The sequence below is a fragment of the Marmota marmota genome, unplaced genomic scaffold (genome assembly GCF_001458135.2).
Source record: "Marmota marmota marmota unplaced genomic scaffold, marMar, whole genome shotgun sequence".
Classification (NCBI taxonomy): domain Eukaryota; kingdom Metazoa; phylum Chordata; class Mammalia; order Rodentia; family Sciuridae; genus Marmota; species Marmota marmota.
Window position 1 is genome coordinate 22,545,608 of NW_026000082.1, and position 23,652 is coordinate 22,569,259.

The 23,652-nt window shown below is 36.8% G+C and overlaps 1 protein-coding gene across 6 annotated transcripts in view; it reads left to right on the forward strand.

Moving 5' to 3' along the window:
* Window positions 1-22,236, forward strand: part of Foxj3 (forkhead box J3) — a 114,696-nt gene extending 92,460 nt beyond the window's left edge. For all 6 annotated transcript variants that reach the window (XM_048815618.1, XM_048815620.1, XM_048815621.1 and 3 more), the window contains 7 exons: window positions 3,462-3,590; window positions 6,206-6,380; window positions 9,744-10,160; window positions 14,467-14,568; window positions 14,934-15,125; window positions 17,055-17,162; window positions 19,215-22,236. In XM_048815618.1, coding sequence (XP_048671575.1) covers window positions 3,462-3,590; window positions 6,206-6,380; window positions 9,744-10,160; window positions 14,467-14,568; window positions 14,934-15,125; window positions 17,055-17,162; window positions 19,215-19,330 — 1,239 coding nt within the window. In that variant the 3' untranslated portion in view covers window positions 19,331-22,236. The remainder of the gene's footprint in view (window positions 1-3,461; window positions 3,591-6,205; window positions 6,381-9,743; window positions 10,161-14,466; window positions 14,569-14,933; window positions 15,126-17,054; window positions 17,163-19,214) is intronic.
* Window positions 22,237-23,652: the final 1,416 nt, after the last annotated feature.

Consider the following 23,652-nt stretch of genomic DNA (forward strand, 5'->3'; position numbering starts at 1 on the left):
TGTTTTCTTAGTAAAAGATATTTTATTTGTCTTTTTCTTTGTATTTGCATTTTTATTGCTGTGGCAAAAGAGATGGTGTGTACGCCTGATGGCATTTTAGGCATCCATCAAGGCAATAACATGTAACTATACAGTCATTGTATTCTTTACTGCCGTACACTGAGTTTTTAAAAAATACGCTCACTTTACTTTGGAAAAGTAGTTTGTTTTTTTTAATATTTAATTTTTAGTTATAGCTGGACACAATACTTTTATTTATTCTTATGTGGTGCTGAGGATTGAACCCAGGGTGCACACATACTAGGTGAGTGCTCTACCGCTGAGCCACAACCCCAGCCCTGTAAAAGTAGTTTTATTAAGTTGTAGCCTTTGAGTTCACATCTTTTTAGTATACCATGGGGTGACATGGGAGGATGCAAGAAGCATTTCTACTACATACTGGCATGCATTGGTTGCTTTTCTTAAAAAGCATTTTGAGATTTGAGTTGGAAACTCAACTGCCTACTGTGTTCATAGATCACTATTTTTACTTGAAAGAACAATTGACAATGATTACTTAATTTGAATACTTTGTTTGTCAGATGCTTTCTTGAAAATGAACAAAGTGAGTCTGGTCATTTCAAGGAAAACAGTTGATCATGTCTGTTTCCTGTGGTAAAATTTGAGCTTTTGGGGAGTGGGGGGAGAGAATTTGGGGAGACATATTCACTACAGTGAGTTTGATTCCCAGTTTTTGGGTTTTTTTTTTTTTTTTTTTTTTTTAACATTTTTTAGTTGTAGGTAGACACACCTTTATTTTATTTTTATGCGGTGCTGAGGGTCAAACACAGTGCCTCACGCATGCTAGGCAAGTGCTCTACCTCTGAGCCACAACCCCAGCCCCTGATTCCTAATTTTTAAAAAGATTTTTCTAATGAGATTGGGATGATGTTAAGAAGTCTAATTTTTGATGTTGTAAGATGAAATACATCAACATATGGAAGTCTACATAATTTGGCAAATCATTATTTTTAAAATGACCAATATATGATGTTATAAAATTATGCATGGATAACATGTATGAAGACATGAATGGTGTGCATATACTGTGTATACAACCAGAGATATGAAAAATTGTGCTCTATATGTGTAATATGAATTGTAATGCATTCTGCTGTCATATATAACAAATTAGAATAAAAAATATGCATGGATAAATGGTCCATTCAGAGAACAAGCAGAACAGTATATTTTAATGGAGCAGAGCATAAAAAATTTATCGCCATGGTTTCACATTGCACATTGCAGTTTATCTTTTAAAAATTGCCACTTGAGCCAGGTAGTAGCCATACTTGTAATCCCAGTGACTCAGGAGGCTGAAGCAGGAGGATTGCAAGTTTGAGGCCAGCTTGGCAACTTAGTGAGACCCTGTCTCAAATGAAAATTAAAAAGGACTGGAGATGTAGCTCAATGTGAAGCCCCAGTACTGCCAAAACAAACATTTGTTGTGTGTTGGGAGTATCAAGGGAGGGTATCCACAGTTATATGTAAAGTTGATTAAAACATTCCTCTCTTTACCAAGTTTTCTTTCTGTACTTCCACTTAAACAGTACTCTGGAACAGATTAAATGTGGAAGCAGCTACGAGAATCTCACTGTTTTCTATTAAGCCAGACAGTTAGATTTATAAAGATGTAAAACAGTTCTACTCTTTGCATTTTACTTATTTATTGGGGAACATATTTTCATATTAACATGTAAATTGGTCTTGTAATTTTTTTTACATGAATTAATTTAGAATTTTTAAAGTTATACTTTCAGATACTCCAGTTTCTGATAGATGTATTAATATGAACAAAACCCCCTTGGCTCCTTAATTTTTAAGACTGAAGAAAGAGGTAGGAGATCAAAGTTTGAGGAGTACTAGTCTTTACTTTGATCTGGGTAGTGATTGTGTGAGATATACATCTTGCAAAAAATAAAATAATTTGTGCAATTTACTCTTTTTATATTGAAAAAATGTTTATGCTCTATCCAAGTAAAACAAAAGGAGTTGTCCAAAATGATGAAAAGTATTTCTGGCTTGAGTGGTAGCTACTGAGCATGAATAGGAGAGAATGAGCATCTGAGAAAATGACCATGGGATGTTTGAAATTTGTTGTTAATGTTTTATAGCTTTTAAATTATTCATAGGGTTCTATAGGGTTTGTTTTGTGAAATTTATACTGTAGTTATTCTCCAGAAAAATCTTGGCCCGAATTTTCTTTATTATTTTTTTCTTTTTTTCCCTAGACATTTATTTCCAGCACATGTGAATGTGGGACAGTTTGGTTTTTGCCTTCAGTATAGAGATATATGTACCTAGTTTTTCATGTGTTCAGCTTTTCTTTTTCTTTTTTTGGCAAATTTTAATGAGCATTAAGCATAACCCTGTTTTCAGCACAGAGAGGATGATCAATTAAATTAGTTAGTTGCTAAATTTGAGAATCTCACTGTTTTCTATTAAGCCAGACAGTTAGATTTATTAAAATTTACTAGTAAATAACTACGTATAGAGCAGAAAGCTGTATGTTGTTTTCAGTTATTTATGGGGATTTCAAGAAGGTAATAGTCTAGTGGCAGATAAAAATTTGCTACAAATTAGTTAGAACATAGAGGCAAATTTATCAATTGTTCTTGTGGAAGAGTAAGTATTAGAAGGAAAAGTGGAGATTAGCATCTGAACAGAACCTTGAAGGACATGTATGGCTAGTTTTCTGTTAGCTTTCTTTCTAATTAAAAACTACAATGATTATTATAGATAAACTGAAGCACTGTATTAATATGCCTTATCAATGACAAAAGTCTACAGCAGTTCCCAGCCCCTGCCAGTTAACCATTGTTAAGAATTTAATATCCAGTTGTTCACATCTAATGTGTACATTAGCATATTATTTTTTAAAATTAGATCACATATCTATGGTTTTATGTGTATATTGGACATTGTTTCTAATTTGTAATACCATCAACACTGGTGTGTATGATTTTTTTTTTTTTTTAATCCTAGAGGTTTTTTTGTTTGTTTGCTTGGTGTTTTTCATGCCTAAGATTTTGATAGAACAGTGAGTTTGTTTAAAGTTTAAACAAAAATAAATGTGTACATTATAGAAATGTTTAACAGTAAAAACCTATAATCTTATTGCAGGCATAATTTTTGTTAATTATTAATTAGGTTTTTTTGTTGTTAATAAATTTTGCCTGGTAAATTGAATTTATGTACTTCTAGACAGACATGACCTTTAGTTGAAGAGTATTGAGCAAATTATTTCATGAAGAATATGGAGTTAAAAATGAGAAGCATGGAATTTGATTAATAGGGAAGACCACTGATGTTTTATCTTCTTGCCACATGCCTGCTCAATTGTGTTTTTGGTAGAATTGCTGTAAAAGTACTTTTTATTGTAGGAACTATTTATTCAGTTGATGCTCTTCTTTTCATTCCAGGTAACATTGTACAATACTGATCAGGATGGTAGTGATAGCCCACGCAGTAGCCTTAACAACAGTCTCTCAGACCAGAGTTTGGCATCTGTTAATTTGAACAGTGTTGGGAGTGTGCATAGTTATACACCGGTAAGTCTCAGTGAGGTTGGCTTCTTTTTGGATAATCATTTAGTGCTTGAACGAAACCAAATTTAATTAAAATGAAAAAAAAACAAAAAAAAACCAACAAAACAAAAACAAAGAAACATCTTTTTCACTAATCAGTTTATTAATTTAATAAGTAGAGCAGATCTCTACCTTGGTAATTTTTAATTTGGTACTTGTATTTTACTGAGTTAGAAAGAAATATGTGGATGGTTGTGCTGTATTAAACACTTTATCTGTTCTGTGCCTAAACAAAAAGCAATTAGAATGGGGAAAAAATATACTGTAGTGAATCATAGTTGATGATATTCTCATTTTTCTTTGGGGGGAAAAACAATGCTGTAAAGGAACCTGTGTATAAGTAATGCCAGTGTGCTAATTTGTTACCTATTACATGATCATTGGATTATCTGATATTTCTTTGCAAATATCTACTACTATCCTTACAGTTGGGCAGAGAATAAAGCCTAAGAATTGCACACTACATTGTTCATCAGTATAACTTCCATCTCACCAAATAATTCCCTGTTCCAAAATGAGTAAATAGGAAATATGTAAAAGGAGGGACTTGAGATAGGAAAATAATGCCAGGGAAACAAAAACTCAGCAGAATTAAAGTTCACATTAAATGTAAGAAAAAAATAAATTTTACTCTTCAAAATTATCTTCAGTGTTTTGGAAAAATATTATTCTCAGAATGCAGAAGAAACAGAAAAGGGAATAAAAATATGTAAAAGAAGACAATAAATATGGAAAACTAGAATCTTAAGTGCCCGTGCTGAAGAAACCAAAAAAGGTCGTATAGAGTCAGTTTTCAGTAAGAGATCTTGAGTTCTAAGAAAAATTAGTAGGAAAAAATTTGTATTTATATACATTGTGGCAAATTTAAAAATTTGAAAAGTAATCATCCCTATAAATACCCTGACAGAAGAAATAAGTTACATATAAAGAAACACAAATCAGGCTTATCTTCAGTTCTCCTATGTGTTAGCAGATAGTGGAGTACTGTACAGTTTTGAGGGTGTAGATTGGGAATAACAAATTGTACCCACCCAAAATGAATTAATTTAAAGACTTAGTCCTGATGGCGTCATGATAGAAAAAAAGAACATTTGGAGCATTGATGCAAACTAAGCAAAAATTTAATAATTTTAAATTGTTAAGTACAAAAAAACTTGAGATGAATAGAAATCCAAGTATACAGAGTCCAATATCACAAAATACAATAAAAGGAAAACATTACAGAACATTTATAGAACTAGGTGACAAAAGTGAAAACTAACAAGTCTGTTATACCTATCAGTTTAAATGGGTTAAGCTTCCCTATTGAAAGGTAGACATTGTCGACTGTATTTTCATTTAATAACAAGATGTCAAGCGGTTAGGTAATTCTTAAGAAAGAGTGGTAGTGGCTGCTGCTCCTTGGGTTTGTCACAGGTCTACAAATTAAACCTGTAAAGATAGTGAATCCTCATGGAATGAGGCAGTTTTATTACTTATACAGACTGTTTGAAGTCTATGCAAGACTTACTCTAAGTATATAATGAATCTGTGAAAGTAATATACAATATATAATATGTAGTCATCATCATGTAAGCCAGATCATCATAGTATCAGTTCCCTGCATCCCACACAACCACACAAAACCAGTAAATAGAAATGACAGACTACAGAAAGTACTGAGTCACTCTATAGTGGAAGAACAGATAGCTGTACCTTTCCTGGGAGACAGATGAGAAAGATGCAAAGCTGCCCCATAGTCACCTCACACAAGACAGGAGAGCAAATGAGAACTGTAAGACCGCTTGTTATCTCATGTTCCAAGGTAATTAAGCTGTTCCCCTAAGGTTTAAGTCGTCCTCCCATTGTACAGTGCCCATATGGTGTGCGTGGTGTCTGATAAGGTCACCAGGGTGCCAATGGTGGAGCCATTGTCCTAAATAAGATTCACATTCACAGCCTGCTTTACCACTGAGCCAGTTCCCAGTACCTCCTTTGTTTTTTATTTCTTCATTTCTTATTTACCTTCAATTTCATTAAAAATAAAAATTCTTTTAGAAATGAAGAGTTAGGCATATTAAAGCTCCATGCTTTTTTGGGCAATGCCACACATCTGCTCACAGTACTCATGGTATTTGAGTTTATTTTCTCAAAGAATAGTTGTATAAATGAAGGAAATGTTAGTAGCTTCATAGTGTAATAGAATTTGACACCAAATTGTTTCTGTAGAAATCAAGATAATTCTACAGAAATGGAAGGTTTCAGCTCTTAACTCATTATGTTTGTATCATCTTTGGCATCATTTTCCCCCCCCTTTTCTGTGAATGTGGAAGTTGTATTAGATTTCTATGGTTCTTTAAGTTCCACATTAATGATTTTGCTCTACCCATAAGGGTACAGCCAGCTAGAGAGTGTCCAAAAGACATTTGATTTCTTTTGGATTTCAGTGTTGTATGTTGACACTCATGTTTTCTGTTAAATGTGTCATGTAACAAACCAATTGCAATATAAAGCCACCAAGTTAGTTTTATTATATATATGTGTGTGTGTGTGTGTGTGTGTATACATATAAATTGTTTTTTTTTTTTTTTTTTGGTTAGGTGACAAACCATCCAGAACCAGTCTCTCAATCATTAACTCCTCAGCAGCAGCCACAATACAACCTTCCAGAACGAGACAAGCAACTACTTTTCTCAGAATATAATTTTGAAGATCTTAGTGCCTCATTTCGGAGCCTTTATAAGTCAGTTTTTGAGCAGTCACTTAGTCAACAAGGTGAGTTTTTTCAAATATCTTTTTTGTAACAAGAATTTTATGGAGAAATGGTCTTTTAATTATTTTCACACAACAGTGGTTGTAGTTTCTTAATTTTAGATATTATTATTACATTCAGGATCAGATAATTTCCTTTTGCCTTTTGTGCCATCACTATGCTCTGTATGTATTTAGTCTGCGTATATTTAGTCAGGCACAGGAATGACAGATAAATTTCATCTTGTATGCCAACTTTAGTTGGTTACTAAAGTGTCCTGGAGCACTAAGTTGACAAATTCTGACTGTATCTATACCATGTGGGAAAGACTGTCATGATTAATTAGTGATATTTGGAATGTGAAGTGTTTGGTGAATGAGGCACCACAAGAATGGATGGGCCTTGCTTCTGTTCTGACTGACATTAACAAAGGGGTAGCTATTGGACTGTAGTAGCACGAAGTTTGTGGTTTTGTGAATGCTACTTACAAGTGAACATACTAGCTAGTGATAGATCTGAATCATTTTAGACAACATACTAAAATCAGATTTTAATCCTGAAAGGTAGTATATAGTATTGCATTCCCACCAGATGTTAGATTATTGCTATAGTGTGTTCTTGTCACATTAATAACTGGTTTAATTTTAGTCAGAGTCATTTGTTAGGGTCAAAATGTTGTATTTTTTCCCATATAGAACATTAGTCAGAAATTGTTGGGAACTGTACTACTAAAGCATTTCCCAGTTAATTGTCAGGTTAACTATTTATACCCTATGTTTTATTCCTTTCCTGTTGCTATAACAAAATAACCCAAGAGAGAGAAATTTATAAATAGAAATTTATTTTTCACAAGTTTCTGAAGGCTGAAAAATCCAAGATGAAGGTAGATTGGTATCTGGAGAGGGATTGTACTTCATAGATGGCACCTTCTAGCTGTGTTCACACATGTTGCTGAATACTGCATTCTCACATGGCAGAAGAGAGAGAAGGGCAAAAAGGAATTAGCTAGTTTCCTTGAGCTCTTTTAAGGTACTAATTCCTAACCACCTCCTAAAGGCCCTAACTCCTAATATTGTATATCACCTTGGGGGTTGAGTTCCAACATGAATTTTGAATGAAGTATACATTTAAACCATAGCACCCCAAGTTTACCTGAAGATAACAATGAACAAAATAGACAAAAGTCCTTGTCCTTATAGTTTACTTTTTAATGCTTATTGTCAGATACAAAAGTTAATGTTATATACTAATGTTATACATTAATTGATGAATATGATAGCTTGTATACAAATTGTATTTTTGTTCAGTAGTTTTGAAGTAAGAGTCATGTTTTCTCAAATTTTGTCTTAAATGTTTTATCTATGAGAGTATAAAAAGAACTAAATGTAAGACTTTTCTAAACATATCCAGCCTTCATAATACAATAGAAAAATACTGATTTTGAAATAACAATGGTGGTAAATTCTGAAGTCCATAGTTCCATTTTATCACACTATTTTTAGAAAGGAGCATTGTTAGGAATTCTGGGTTCTAGTGCAGGTTATACCATAATTCTACCTCTCCATACCTCAGGATCCCCATTTATAAAATGGGGATTGGACTAGTCAGAGGTTTTTATATTGTTCCCCTCAGAGCCCTTGGCTTTTATAAAGGTTTTAGAAGGTGAAGGAGGAGAAATGTGCAGATGGAGAGGGAAATCTAAGCAGCTTCCTTCCCTGACTTCAGAAAAAGCAACTTTGGGTTTCTGGGGAGATATTTTGCTTTGTTTTACTTTATTTAAAAATAGTTTGAGATTAAAAATATGATGTAGGTCACCTATCAGTTCTATCACAATTTTAGAATGTTAGAATTTTATTAGAAATAAATTTTTTATTTCATCTTCCTGTGTAATAACACTTTGGTTCCTCATAAATGACAATTTTCCAAGGCCAAAATAGAAATTTTTTTTTTTTCTTCCTGGTCCTGGGAACCAAAGCTAGAACCTCATGCCTGCTGGGAGAGCACTCTGCCATTGATCTACACCCCCAGCCCCAAGAATTTTTTAACTCTTCTACCATCAAAACCTTAACTTGTCAGGTTTTGTTTTGTTTTGCTTTCACTGGGCCCAAGTACAGTTTTATTATTAACTAGAAATATGAGAACAATTTTTATCATTGTTAAAAATCTTTTGATTCTTTTTATTCACTGATAAATATCTTGTGAAAAATTTTTTTCCTCCAATAGAGAATGCTTTATATTTGGTGCAGTAAAACATTGTATGGACTGTCCTTTGGGATATGAAAATAGCCTAGTTATGTAGAACCAAATGTTGCAGTAAGATTTACTAACTACTTCAAACCAGACATGCATTATTTAACATTAGGCACTTCTTACCTAATCATTTTCATAGCAACTAACATTTACTGAGCTCTTCTTGCATTTGCACCAAGACATGTAATCCTTACAACTCTTTCAAGTGGGTACTATTACTGTGCCCATTTAGAGGTGAGATAATTGTGGTTCATAGAAGTTAGTAAACAACAGTGGAGAGGTTTTGATCCTTTACTTTCTGGTAATATAAAGTATGCAGTTTTAGCCCCTTTACTCCATGTACTTCAAGAATATTCCATAGAATAATGAAGAAGAGTGGAGGTGGCTCTTTTGCTTAGTCTTAGGGACGTTAGCCACTTAGGGTATAATGTTTTTGGAGTAGTCAGAGATAAAAAATATGAAATAGCCAGGCTTTATTTCTCACCTTATCTTCAAAGTCTTGATCTTCATACCCATAGAGAAACATCCTGAATGTGACTCAACACCTTTCCATGTTTTCCCCAGTATTTACTCAGCTTTGAAGACTTAACTCAGACACTGTGTTTCTAAGGAAGACTTCTCTGTGTATCTCTAGCCCATTCTTAGCTAAATAGACAAGGAGCTAAGCTATTGTAATCCTCTGTATACTTTTGCTTAAGTACTTAAATTGTGGGTCATAATCTTGTTAAATGTCTTTCTTTCTCTAAACCATGCACTACTCAGGGCAGGAAATGCTGTTTTTTACTCTTTTTTTTTTTTTTTTTTTTTTAAAGAGAGAATTTTTATTTGTTTATTTTTTTAAGCTTTCGGCGGACACAACATCTTTGTTTGTATGTGGTGCTGAGGATCGAACCCAGGCCGCACGCATGCCAGGCGAGCACGCTACCGCTTGAGCCACATCCCCAGCCCTGTTTTTTACTCTTATCAGTAATCCCAGAGCTTGGTGTATGAGATGTTCTATAAACACTTGTTAAACAGAACCACTGTTGCTTCCTAAGACAGGAATGCTTTGCTTTCTAAAAATTTTGCAGATGTTTGACGTACAGTATAATTGAAATCTGACCGTGAATGCTGTTGCTCTCTTTGACTGTTTGTAGGTTTGATGAACATCCCTTCTGAATCTTCCCAGCAGTCCCACACTTCGTGTTCCTATCAGCACTCTCCTAGCAGTACAGTGAGCTCTCACCCACACAGCAACCAAAGCAACCTGACCAACAGTCATGGCAGTGGCCTCAACACCACGGGCAGTAATTCTGTTGCACAAGTCTCACTGTCCCACCCCCAGATGCACACACAGCCATCTCCACATACACCCCATCGACCGCATGGTTTACCACAGCATCCACAGCGTCCCCAGCACACGGCACCACACCCACAGCAACACAGCCAGCTCCAGTCCACTCACCCTCAGCACCCCTCTCCACATCAACACATACAGCACCATCCGAATCATCAGCATCAGACGTTAACACATCAGGCACCCCCACCCCCACAACAGGTATCCTGTAATTCTGGTAAGTTTTCATCTACTGGCATGTATATGGCTAACTGTGAATTAAGATCTGTTCTTTGTTATTTGGGCCTCATGTAGCATTTATTTCAAACCCCTTTCACTTGTCTCCTTTTGTGTTTACTTATTGTAATCCTATAGTTGCAACTCATTTAACCTATAAGTTGACCTGGAGATTTTCCCAGTTTGAATTTACTATGGAGCTAGGCATGATGGGTACGCCTATAATCCCAGCAGCTCGGGAGGCTGAGATAGGAGAACCGTGTGTTCAAAGCCAGCCTCAACAACTGCGGGGCGCTAAATAACTCAGTGAGACCCTGTCTCTAAATAAAATACAAAATAGGGCTGGGGCTAGGGCTAAGTGGTTGATTGAGTTCAATCCCTGGTACCAAAAAAAAAAAAAAAAAAAAAGAATTATACTATGGTATCATAGCCAAACTCAGTAATCCTCATAGGCTTATTCTTTTGTCCACTGCTTCCAATGAGACTTTGAGAAGAAAATGGAAGCTGGGTGTAGTGGCACATGCCTGCAATTCTAGTGATTCAGGAGGCTGAGAGAGGAGGATCACAAATTTGATCAGCAACTTAGCCAGACCACAACGGTGGGGGTCTGGAGATATAGCTCAGTGGTACAGTGCCTCTAGGTTCAACCCTCAGTACCCCCAAAAAAGGAGTGTGTGGGATGAATAGTCTTTCTAATCTCTTGTGATGCAGTGTGATTCTAAAAGAACAGGTTTGTGTCAGAAAGACCTATATTTTAATCCTCAGTATGGCTGTACCCTTGGGCAAATTACTTAATTTCTTTTGTCTTGTTATTAGCTTGCCTATAAAAATGAAGCTAAAATTCTGTGGTGTACAATGTCATGAGAATCATTTGAGAATACAGATGCAAAATGCCTAGACTAACACTTTTCATATAATTATTCATGCCTATACCTCCTCTTCTTATTGTTGCCAAGTATTTGATCTCATAGGATGAAAGATTGTAAAGGAAAAAAACATTATTTATATCCTGCCCCCACTTCCTGTCCCCCCAAATCTGTTGCTCTTAAAATAAATCTTCATGAACTGAGTGTGGCAGCGTATACCTGTAATCCCAACTGTTCAGGAGGCTAAGACAGGAGGATCACAAGTTAAAGGCTAGTATGGGCAATACAGCAAGACACTTGCTTAAAAGAGAAATTTTAAAAAGGGCTGGAAATTCAGCTCATGATAGAGGAACACTCCTCTATTCAATCCCCAGTACTGAAGGGAAAAAAAGAAAGGTATGTGTTGATGGTTTCTGGCAAGGTACCTCACTGACATTGTTCAGAAGCCAGACAATCTTTGCGCTATGGAACTCCAAGGGAGTGCCATGGAATGGACTACAAGGTGAATGCAAAGTACAGGTCCTTTCAGGCAGTGGTGGCGCATGTCCATAATCCTGGCTGTTTGGGGGCTTTGAGGCAAAAGGATTACAAGTTTGAGGCCATCCTGGGCAACATAAGAAATATAAAAGGCCTAAGGATAGCTCAGTGTCAAGATTGCTTGCCTAGCAGACACACAGGCCCTGGGTTTGCTGTCTAGCAAATACATGTGTCAGGTCCTTCCCTCAGCTTGTCTAGCTGATCTCTTACCAACTACTGAGATTTTTTTAAAATTATTTTATTGGTTCTTCTTAGATATACATGACAGTAGAATCCATTTTTATCAAATTATACAAGCATGGGATATATTTTCTGATGAGATCTTTGTCTTAGAAGGAAAATTTCTAAATACTAGACAGCGCTGGTTCTTATCCACCAGTTAAAAATTGATCATCGTTTTAGGCACTTGGACTGTTGTAAAGAAAATGAGCTTAGATATAGTCTCTTATAAGTTTGGGGGGAAGAATTATGAGATAAGGTAAAGAAATTCAAACAGATGTTTAAGTATTTTGTTTGACTTTCTTTTTCTGGTTAGTAATTCTAAGTATGTTCTAAAGGTAAAATAAAAATAGTGAACTGGGGCAGTGGCACCTGCCTGTAATCTCAATGACCCAGGAGTCTGAAGCAGAAGAATCACAAGTTTGAAACCAGTCTCAGCAACTCAGAGAGACCCTGTCTCAAAATAAAAAGTATTGAGGGTATAGCTCAGTGGTAGAGCACCCCTGGGTTCAGTCCTCTCCCAAAATGCAAATAGTTCTTGCTTTAGTGGAATATTTCCTAAACATCTTGAAATTATTTTTAGATATACACCTAGAGAAAAAAATTATATAAAAATCAGCATTTAAACTTCTTTAGGGTCAAGTCAGTTACTATTGCCTGCCTTTAAATACCAGTATGTTTTTCAGAAATTTAAGCCTTTCCTTAATATGATTATGGGGATTGACTAATGAGTAGAGATTGGGCATCAGCAGAAGTCTGTGGTACTCAGTCATACCTGCCTTTTCATTTAGTCTAATGATTGCCAGGAAATAAAAAGGTACTGTTAGAGCTGAGAACAATCTATGATGTGCCTTTGGTAGTCTACTAGCCAGTGGTAGCTTGCCCAGGAAGAAATAGACTTCACTGTGGGAAGGAATAATTACTACAGTTGTGACAATAATTCATCCCTGTGAATGACTCATTTTTGTTTGAAAGAATGGACTAAGCAGGTTGTCTTAAATAGGGAGGAAACAAGAAAGGAATAGAAGTGGTTTGAGTGCTCATTATGTACTAGGCAATATCTCATTATCCTCCCAAATCATCACATTTTATAGATAGGAAAAGTACAAGAAAAGAAGTAGTTTCCTCAATATCACATTACCATTAAGTGGTATAAGTGGTTTTTATATCCTGACCTGCCTGACTTTGAAGCCTGAGAGTGGTTATTTTAAAAGGATTAAAATCAGTGGACATATACTAAGTTGAATGGGTAGGGTATGCTCCCCTACTATCTCTGCATAGGTTATATTATTAGTATGGCTTATCAAATAAGCATTTATCAAAGGAGCCCTCCTCTTGCTACCCCCATTGTATGTGAGGGTGGAATCAGTCATGGCAAGAATGCCCTAGTTCCTAGCATACTATTGTTTCAGTGGGCCTTTGTGCTACTCTGATCTTCTGATTAAGAGATCTGGATTCTAGTACTGCTTTGGCTATCTATATTACCTAGGTGACTTTAATCATAAAATTCCTTTGAATCTTGGTTTTCTTATCTGAAAAGTTCTTCTTAGACTAGAGGATCTGAGTATGATAGATTTGAATGTTTGTGGCTTGTTTGGGGCATTAATTAAATTCTCTTCCTCCAACAAATTTCTCCCTAAATTTATGGGTTCTTGGGTCATGTTGTCTCTGGTTCATTGTTTATTTTTAAAAATCCATATTGGAAGAATTTTTTAAGTAACCAAAAGTTGATATAACTAAGAGTTTCCATGAGATTTTTTTCTTAAAACAATCTTTTTTATTAGCTCTCACCTTCATCCTTTCAGAAGTAATCCTAAAAACAGTAACTTAGCAGCTATCCCTAAATGGATGATTTTTTTTCCCTCTATTTAACACCTTCTCATTGAGGGCAATTCTTTCCTCATGGTCCCTGCCCAGTGCCCACTTTGTTGTAGAGTATGAAGTCTTAAATTCTCCTGATGATGTCACATTCTGCAGAGGACACCATTTCTAACTAGAAATGTCCTGACCTGGATTCATTAGCATTTCTTACAGAAGTCTCAGCCTTTTCATTCACTACCTTGGCAGAGGACTATGTTAAAGCACTTCTTTCTCTCCTAAGTTTGCCTTTTAAGAAGCATCCACTATTATTATATGAGGTGGCCCATCTCTCTTAAGACAACAGTGCATTAAATTATACTATATATTGCTTCTGAACGTGTGCCTTTCTCAGTGGGTGAGGAAGAGCATGTCTTTTAAGATTATAACAAGACAGGAAAATGAAACAACTAGAAGGAAGTACTGGTTTGCATAACTTTTTGTGCTTGGTCCTATAAAAAAAATGAAAAGAACAGCATCAAGTTTGATGTTACAAGGTGTTATGACAGTTTGTAGGCTGCCTAACTATAAGTTAGAAGACTTGTGTTCAAGTGTTAGATTCATCATAGGGACCTTGTAAAGTTCAACCACCTCTCTGGGTTCAGTTTCTTTCACTTGTAAAATGGAGAGAAATTATACCCTTTCTACCTATCTCACAGAGCAGATTGTCTTAACACCTGGTAAACTGGGTACATTTCCCTTTCTTTTAAAAGACTGGACAGGGATCAGAACAGTGTCAGAAATAAGGTCAGCTCATTGCCTTCTCTTAACATACTCTTAAAACTCTCATTATTTGAGAATTACAATATTGTCAATATTACTTTATAGGTGTTTCTAATGATTGGTATGCAACACTTGATATGCTAAAAGAAAGCTGTCGAATTGCCAGCAGTGTTAATTGGTCAGATGTAGACCTTTCCCAGTTCCAAGGTGAGTACTGGTTCTTTCTTATATATACATGGTTGTTTTGTCTGGAAGCTTATGTTTCCTTGTAGAAACATCTCATGTAAAGGCACTTCTTTTGCAGATAGTAGTATGCTTAAAAAGAACACTTTGTAAAATTCATAATAAAATATTTGGCCAATTGATGTGGCAGAGGGTCATGGATGGGTTCTGAAAGAAGTTTGACTATATTTAAAAGAATTGTGCTTTGAGTAATCTCTTATTCCTCATTGCATGGGTAAATTTAAAATGAGTCATTGGAAATTTAAGGGCTAAGAAAAATAGTACCTTGCTGTTTTCATCCCAGCATTTGCAGAACTCTGCTAACTGTCTTTCAAATGCTTTCCTCGTAGGTCTGATGGAGAGTATGAGACAGGCAGATCTGAAGAACTGGTCTTTAGATCAGGTTCAGTTTGCTGATCTCTGTTCTTCTCTTAATCAGTTCTTTACACAAACTGGCCTTATCCACTCACAGAGTAATGTTCAGCAAAATGTTTGTCATGGTGCCATGCATCCAGCAAAACCTTCCCAACACATTGGAACAGGTATGGGCTTAGGAATCTTCTTGATTTTATCTCTCATTTGTATGAAATTCACTCTTAGGCAACTTGTTATGTTGCTAACAAATTCCAAGTTTACTTGGAGAGTAGACATAATGTCAGGTTTTCATTGTTCAGGCTCTAAAATGGGACCATAGAAAAAATGAGAAATGATAAAAATTTCTCTGTGAAAATAAAAGTAATAAAAATATGACAGAACTTCAAAAATAGTTTAGAATGTTTAATGTAGATTTCTATTTATTCCTATAACCCTCTGTTAATTCCCATCCCCTCTGCCTTTAAAGTCAGAATTTCAAAGCCATTAAAAGATATTAATCTCCAATAAAAAATCAGTTTTGTCTTTGGGTTGTGGCTTAGACTCTGAGGATGTGTAAAAAGAGAGCTAAGATTTTGTAGGACAGAGTCTGGAAAATGTTAATGTATGATTGACCATATTACTCTTAGTAGCGTGGCTTCCCCAACCTGGTGCATGCTTTAGAAAGTGTATTAGCCATGCATGTGTTGTCTGATGAGCACTTAGGGACAGGATTTTTTTCCCCCCCTCCAAGAATACTAGAGTTGTAACTTAAAAAAAAATTTCTCCTGTCTTTTTTTCCTAAATCATCAGTATGTTCAGTTAAAGAGCTCAGTTCCAACTGTGAGCTTTAGTCTAAAAGGAATGTTATCTTGGAATGCATGATTAGGACTTAGATGTCTTGGACTCTATTCCTGGTTCTGGCTTTCTTTTTCTCTGGCTCTGTTTCCCCTATCTGTATGGTCAAAGGTTGGGTTGGATTGGGTTAGGTCTTTGACGTCATCTTAAGCCAAGCCTGGGCCTGATCAGGTCTGACCTTCTTGTGGCAGGTGAAAACTTGTGAGCAGCCAGTCAGTGTGCTTTTCCTTAATTTGGGGGTGCGTGATTGGGGATCGTCTTCCCTTTTTAATTTCTTCTGGAAAATTTGTTGTCTTTTCTAGCAATGCTATAATGAAACTAGTTCTAGTGTTATTTGTATGAAACTTTAGAAACCTTGATGAAAGCAGCCTTTCTAAAATTCCAGGTGTTCCTCACAATGTGAACCAATTTTTATTTTCCTTCTTCCCTAGGAGTTAGAGTGGGGTGGGGGGAAACATGATTTTTTCTCCCCCTCCTGGTTTATTTTGCATCAAAATACAATGTAATTAACATTTTGGAGCCATTACACTCCATGGCTTCTGTCCATGAAAATACATTAAGAACTTTCTTGAATATCATTTGAATAAGATCTGTTATGCACATTTCCACACTTCAGAGTGATACATTTTTAGTCACCTTTGCTTGGTGTAGCATTTTTATCTTGTGCAGATCTTTACTATTACTTTGTGTGTCTCAGTGACTTTGTTAATCTTAAACACACATGATTAGGCTGCTTTGGGGTGAGAAAATCAGAGAAATAGAGAACTAGGCAATAGTTGAAAGAATTCATGAGTTAGGAGATCTGGATTCTTTTAGCTCCTGTCAACCTCATGTCTTTGAGCCAGTCAGGTTAGCCTTTCTGAGCTTCAGAAAGGCTCATCTGTAGAAAAGGAATAGTAGCTTTTTATCGTTTTCTCCTTGCGGGCTTAGTGGAAGATTAGATAAAGTAATGAGTATAAAAACACTTGTGAATTGATGAGGTGTGTGACACCAGCAATAGATAAAACTTGCTTCTGAGCTTACAGAGAATTAGTGGCAGCGCCAGAATTAGTGCCAGTGTACACCACCCAGCCTAGAAGGCTGTTCAAAAAGCCAGTACCATCTTCTACAGAGCTTTAGCATCAGAAAAGAGTGATTTTTCTTCCTTCTCCCTTCTCACCCTACCTGTTAAGTTTTAGGTCATAATTTTGTTAAGATCTTAATGCTTTATTTGTTTGATTTATGGTAAATGTCTTTTTTTTTCTACTATTTAATCTGATTAGGAAACTTGTACATAGACTCTAGGCAAAATCTCCCTCCTTCAGTGATGCCACCCCCTGGTTATCCTCATATCCCACAGGCACTCAGCACTCCAGGAACAACGATGGCAGGTAAGTGTATGTATGTGTTTGTTGCAGTTGGTGCTCAGTGTTTACTCTTGAAAAGCTCAGCAGAAAGTCAAGTGTTTGTTTTCTCTCATATGTTGACATTTACAGAGGAAAAAAAAAAAAGGTATGTGGTCTCATATAAATAGAAAGGAGACCTATAGAACCAAAGGACCAGAGAAAGGGAGAAGGAGAGGTCTAGGGTATGAAACTGTATTGTTACATTGTGTGCATGTATGAATTTGCAACAATAAATCCTATTATGTACAATATATTGCACCAATAAAAATAAATGTAAAATTCTTTAAAAAGCTTAAGCTGTCCCAACAATCAATGATGCTGCTTCAGAAAGGAGTAAATTCTTTGTTGGGGGCGTGGGGACAGAGTAGCTGTGAGAGGATAGGACACTGGCAGGTTATTGGGCTTTAGGGAACCTACTTTGATTAGCTCCTGTAGATTCTGCTCCATTCATTCCAGTGGAGTTCCCTCAGCTAGGGATACTTCTTACAGAGGAGGTAAGTTGAGGACTTCCTAGTTGATAAGCTTTTTTCCTCCTCCTAGGTTCCTAAATATAGGGAAAGTTATATTTAGCTAGGGGACTGAAGCACATTGTTAGAGCTGGAAGGATCCTTAAGGATCACCTAGATGAGGAAATAGGGGCTCAGAAGAAAAGAGAACTTCCCCAGGCCACCCAGTTTGATAGATGGCCAAACCAAGACTCAAGGCCTTATTTCTGATTCAGAGTCCATTGTTATTCTCATATACCACACCACCCTTTACTTAAACTATATGCGGGAAAGAAAAGGTAATGTGGAGGATGGAGATTGGCTTAAAACTGTGTGCCAGACAGTAGTGAAGAAGGAGTGAGACCAAGTGACACGTGCTTTGATGAAGGGGAAAGATGTTATATTTTGTTAGCACTCACCTAGTAATTTGTAGGTGGCGTGATAACGTTAGTTCACACTATGGAGCCAGACTGCCAGGGTTTGAATCCTGGTCCTTTACCACTTAATAGCTATGAGATGTTGATCAAGCTTCTGAACCCTCCTACTTTAGCTTCCCTGTCAGTAAAAGGGTACTAATAACACTACCTAGCTCTGTGGGTCATTACGAGGTGTAAAGTAGGGTAATTTGGAAATCACATAAATTAGTCCCTGAGGTATGGTAAAGACTTTTTTAAGTTTTTGTTAAATAAAAAGCATGCAGGCATTTATTTTTGCTATACCATGATCTACTGAAAGCTTCAGCATTTTATATAATTTTACATTAAAAGTTCTAGGAGACTAGTAAAAATTTTGTCATCTCAGTACTAACAAAGATCCAGTAAAAAAATTCCAAACAAAAAAGATATGCTTAATCACTAATAAAAGAATGAATTCTATGAGTAAATTTCAATCTCTACTTTAAAAAACAATGAAACTGATTTAGAAGGGGTCTGTCAAGATACAGAGACACGGGCAGAATGCATTGAAATTGGGAAGATCAGACAGAGGCTAGAGTGATCCAAGAAGAATGCAGGTAGAGCAGTAATTGTGGAGTTAATTCTTTCTCCATGGTTTATTGTAGTTCACTGTTTTCTGTGTTCACTTCAAAAATGAACTTGCTGTAGAAAATTCAGTATGACCCAATCTGACGTCAGCAGTACACTGACATCATTCTCCTCTTTACTATTCTTAAGTGAGCCAGTTTGTTGCCCAGATGTATTGGAGCAGAGCCGACTGTTAAAAAAAAAAAAAAAAAAAAAAAACCAAACCTGTTGTGTCTGCACTTTTCTCATGTCTACTTGCTGCAGTCTGGTATAATGAAAAGAGCATGGGTCAGATGAACTGAGTTCAAATCTTATCTTGGCCCCTTATTGTCAGTGTGACTTTGGTTAACTTGCTCATCCTCTTAAACCTTGTCCTGTTTACCTATAAAATGAAGATCATCATATGAGCTAATTGGATGAAGGTTTATTGTATGTGCTGTTTATCTGGTACATAGAAAATGCTCAGGAATGGGTTTTGTATTTCATTCTTCTCTCTCAAGTCACTACTGATACTACTTTCTTCCTTCCAGGCCATCACGGAGCCATGAACCAGCAGCACATGATGCCTTCCCAAGCCTTCCAGATGCGGCGCTCCCTGCCTCCAGATGACATCCAGGATGACTTTGACTGGGATTCAATTGTGTAGGGCTTGTTTCTGCAAGGCATCAGACCCCAGCGTCACCTTTCTGTGCAGTTAAGGGAAAGGTTTTAAGAGAATCCAGTTGAGAAAACAAAGTTGCTAATCACTTCACCAATGTTATCAAAATTTCTTTTGAAGACAATCAAAAAGATTTTAGCTGGATAACTTACTGCTTTTATCTGACCCAAACAAGTACTACATGTTTGTCTCCCTGCCAACTGCCCTATGTAGCTCCTAACTGTTGTGTGATTTGGACAGCTTTTTGCATATTTGTGTCAGTTTGATGTTAACCACAAGTGCCAGACTGATTTTTCAGACAGAGCCTATTTTGCTGCAAGCAGTTTATAGATACATATGTGTAAATATATGTACAAAAATTACTGAAAGACTTCAATTTTTTCTAATTGGATTATTATGTCTTGAAAAGAAAGTTACTGTCAGTTTTTATTCTTGTTAGGCTATTTTCTGCAGGATGCTTTTAATTGATGTAGGGAACTGAAAGGAGATAGATTTTTCCAAAGCTGTTTCCCTTATTTAATCTTTTTCAGAAATGTGGGTAATAATGAATTCTGTCCAATAAGTCAAGGAACCCAGAATTTGATACTCTTCAAACAATCCAGAGGGGCATGTCGTTCCTGAGCAGCATAAAGAACTGACCAAATTTGTTTTGATGCTTGGGAGGTTATAGAGTATATGTTGTACCTTGTCAATGTCTGTTTCCTAAATCTGCATTATGACAGCTCTGAAATTTGTTTCAATGGCTAGAAGCTGGGCATTGCTTGGCTCTAAACAAATTAATGCCTCCACATTCACTTATGTACTTATTATTCAGAAGTGTTATTTTAATATTTATTACTACCTTCTGTGAATGCTCAGCTTCTATTGGGATTCACTAAGGAGAAATGTGGTGTTTGAAAAGCACAGAATTATTTTTCGTGATAAAAGAGTTTACAGACAAGACAATCAGAGGGATATTGTGTCATTCTCTTTATCATCAATCCTTTTACCAGGTGAGTGTATTTCTCTGTCTTAGCATTCCTGCTGATTGAGACTTAATAGCTAAATAGGATTTTTCTAGAAGTTGAATCAAAGAACATTTGGGCAACAGAACAATAGGACAGGATTCATGAAGCAGGTTTTCCTACTTCCTTCTTTCTGTTTAGGTAGCACTGGAAGGAGGATGGAGCTACACACATAGACTATTCGCCTCAGTGCAGTTACTAAGTGGACTTTTGTTTTCATTGTCCTGTGTGTGCATGACATTGGGTGGCTTTCTTTGAAATGAAGCCTACCTTGTATAGGAGTCTTTATTAGTTTTTTTGTATTGTTTCATGTCATCTCACAGTTACTTTGCATGGATTGGTTGTCTTAGTTTTATAATGAAATAGAAGAAATGAGATTTTTTTTCCCTAATGAATAGGTTTTGAATTGATTCTTTAGAGAAAAAAAAAAAAGTTTTTTCATTTTAATGGGAATATAGGTTCCATCAAATCAAGGAGGAATGACTGCTCACTGGTTGCTTTTTTAGCACCTCTGATCTCTATCAGCCATATGCTAAATCACTTTAATTAGCCTTAGTGATTCTTTGGTTGAGTGATCTCTACTTGAACTAAACATACTTTTTTTGTTGTTGTTTCTGTGTGTGTATGTATGTGTGCGTGTGTGTGTGTGTGTGCGTGGTTTTTGTTGTTGTTGTTGTTTTTAATGGAGTGTGGCCTTGAATGAGTCACTGGGAAGCCAGCTGTGGTAAGGGCTGGTGACATTGGGGAGGAAGAAAGAGCTTTATGTTTCTTTGTCATTTGGACTTTGCTTGGCATGAAAAAGGAAGCTCAGTTCCAGCCCCTTGGATTAGTGAAAATCAGAGGATGCTGGAAAGGCAGCCAGCAGGCCCCTCTTAGAAGGATCAAGGCAAGATGAGTTGGCAGCCTGCAGAGTAAAAGCTTCAAAACAGGGGGAGTGATTTTCAGAAGTCTGCTCAAGTCATTGTTTCCTAGTCACCAAAATAGCTGTTCTGAAACTGTCTGAATTGCTTGGGTAGAAATGTGCACTTTAAACAGTTTGGGCATTGGAATGCAGTCTCTTAAACTGAATGATTTGGATAGAAACACCAACAATGATTTTACAAATTTTGTGACACTAATTTCTCATTTGGTAATCATTTACTGATTTGCAGTGGTCAATATTTTTGTGAGTATTTAAATTTACCAACAATGGCCTTGGAGGCAAAGTCTTCATCCATACCTATCCCACTCTCTTGTGGTCCAGGTGGCCCAGAAACCCAGGACTGGCATCTGGGCCATGACCAGACAGGGCTATCTGGTGAGTCAAAGAGAATCTCTCTACTGGTCATTTCTGTTGGTAGTTGCTAATGCAAAAAAGCAAGTTCTGTCTTGGGCTTAGACTGACTAAAGACTTTGGGGAAAAAGAATAATAAATGCATGTAATCAAACGGGGCATTCTGTCCAGGAAAATAATCCGACTGGCATTTGTGGCAGTTTTTGAAATGTAAATGTATTCATGTGTGTTCTTGTAAATATGTGTCTCTCAAATGTCCTTTGAAGTGGGAGGGAAACAATCTGGGGATAATTTCAAATGGAATAGAGTATTTTGATATTGTTCATTCAGAGGGTGATGTGTACATATCTATATTGTATATATGTGATGAAAATGCATTGGCTTTTTGTGCAAACACAAACCTGCTCTCTGTACTGCTGTTGGACAGTCAGTGTTTTAATGTTTCTACAGTTTTGCTATTGCACGATTTCATATTCTGCCTCTATGATGAACGGCACCCATTCTTTGTAACTGTTTAGTGCTGTAAAGAAATATTCCAAGTGTCATTAGGATTGTTGCTGCCAGACTGATATGCATGAATGGCACTTAAAATAAATATATTACGTTAACTCTTAAAACACTGATTGGTCCATGTCATTTGCTGCAGCTGAGGGAGTAAAATTGGAGCTAGTTCAGATGTAGACAGGACCCAGAGCCGTTGGGGTATTTGAGATTGTGTCCCAGTGCACTACTGTGTCCACAGTGCTTGCTGCCATTTATTGAGCATCTCACTAGTTCTGTGAATTTGAGGAAGTATTTAATCTCTCTGAACCTCACTTTCTTTATTTATAGTGCCTGTAAAATGAGGATAATATCACCTGCTGGCATTGGAGTGGAATTACATTGAACAACACATCTAAACATGTAGAATAGCACCCAGAGCATAAAACTTGATGGTGCTCAGTATGTGCCAGGTGCCATGATCTTCAGATAGAGGTAGAGTGACTTATCTTGATTCTTTAATTGGCAAGTGACAGAACTGATATTTGACTCCAAACATGTTTTTTTATAGGATCCTCTCATTCCAAGAGAATTGCCCTATCCCTATTCCACTTGGCTGCCAGTCTTTCCCCAGCACTGCTTTCTCAGAGAGCTACTCCTAAAAGGCAAAAGTGGAGATTATAATTTGCCAAGCAAATATTCTGTGACAGCACTTCCCACAGGCAGCCCAGAGATGAGAAAGTCGCAGTTCTGGTTTTAGGAGGTATAGACTTGCCCAAGACAGGTAGCAAATGCCAGTCCTGGGAAACTGGTCAAGGAGGCTTCTCTGAAAGTTTTCCTTGGCAAAAACAAGAGTCTGGTGGTGAGGGATTAGGTCATGGTGAAGAGGGTGGGTGGGATAGGGTCTAGGAAAGCCTTTTGTGAGTATGGACTATTCCTATTGAATCTTCAAATTTTCCAAGTTCAGAGAAAGTAATTTTCATTGGCACTATTGCTGTGAACTCCAGTTGGGAGCTAGATTAGTGTGGGGATTGTGGGCTGAGGTGGGAGGGGTGTCAGGCTGCTAGTAAAGCACCAAACATAGTCTTCTATGAAAATGGTAGGGTTCTGACTTCACTGACGTGGAAGTCTCAGAGAGGCCAAGCAACAGGCAGGACAGTTCTGGGGAAGTTGGAATGGAGCCAGGAATATCTCACATGGGGCGGGGGGCGCGTTCCAACCAATCCCATGATCTACCTATGGCCCCTGGCTTCTTCTAATTTAACTTATACAACACTGCCAGAAACATCAATTTATTGCAGTGTTACAGAAGAGAAAACAGGCTCAGAAAAGTTAACTTGCCTAAATTCTCACAGCTAGTAGCAAATCTGGGATAATTCAGCCTGGGTCAGACTCCAGAACTCATTTCCTTTTACTTCCACTGCTGTCCAAAAAGAGAAATTAGCCTGGTGCAGTGGCACATGCCTGTAATTCTAGCAGTTCAGAAGGCTGAGACAGGAGGATCGCAAGTTGAAGGCCAGGCTTAGTGAGGCAACTTAATGAGGCAAGTTCAG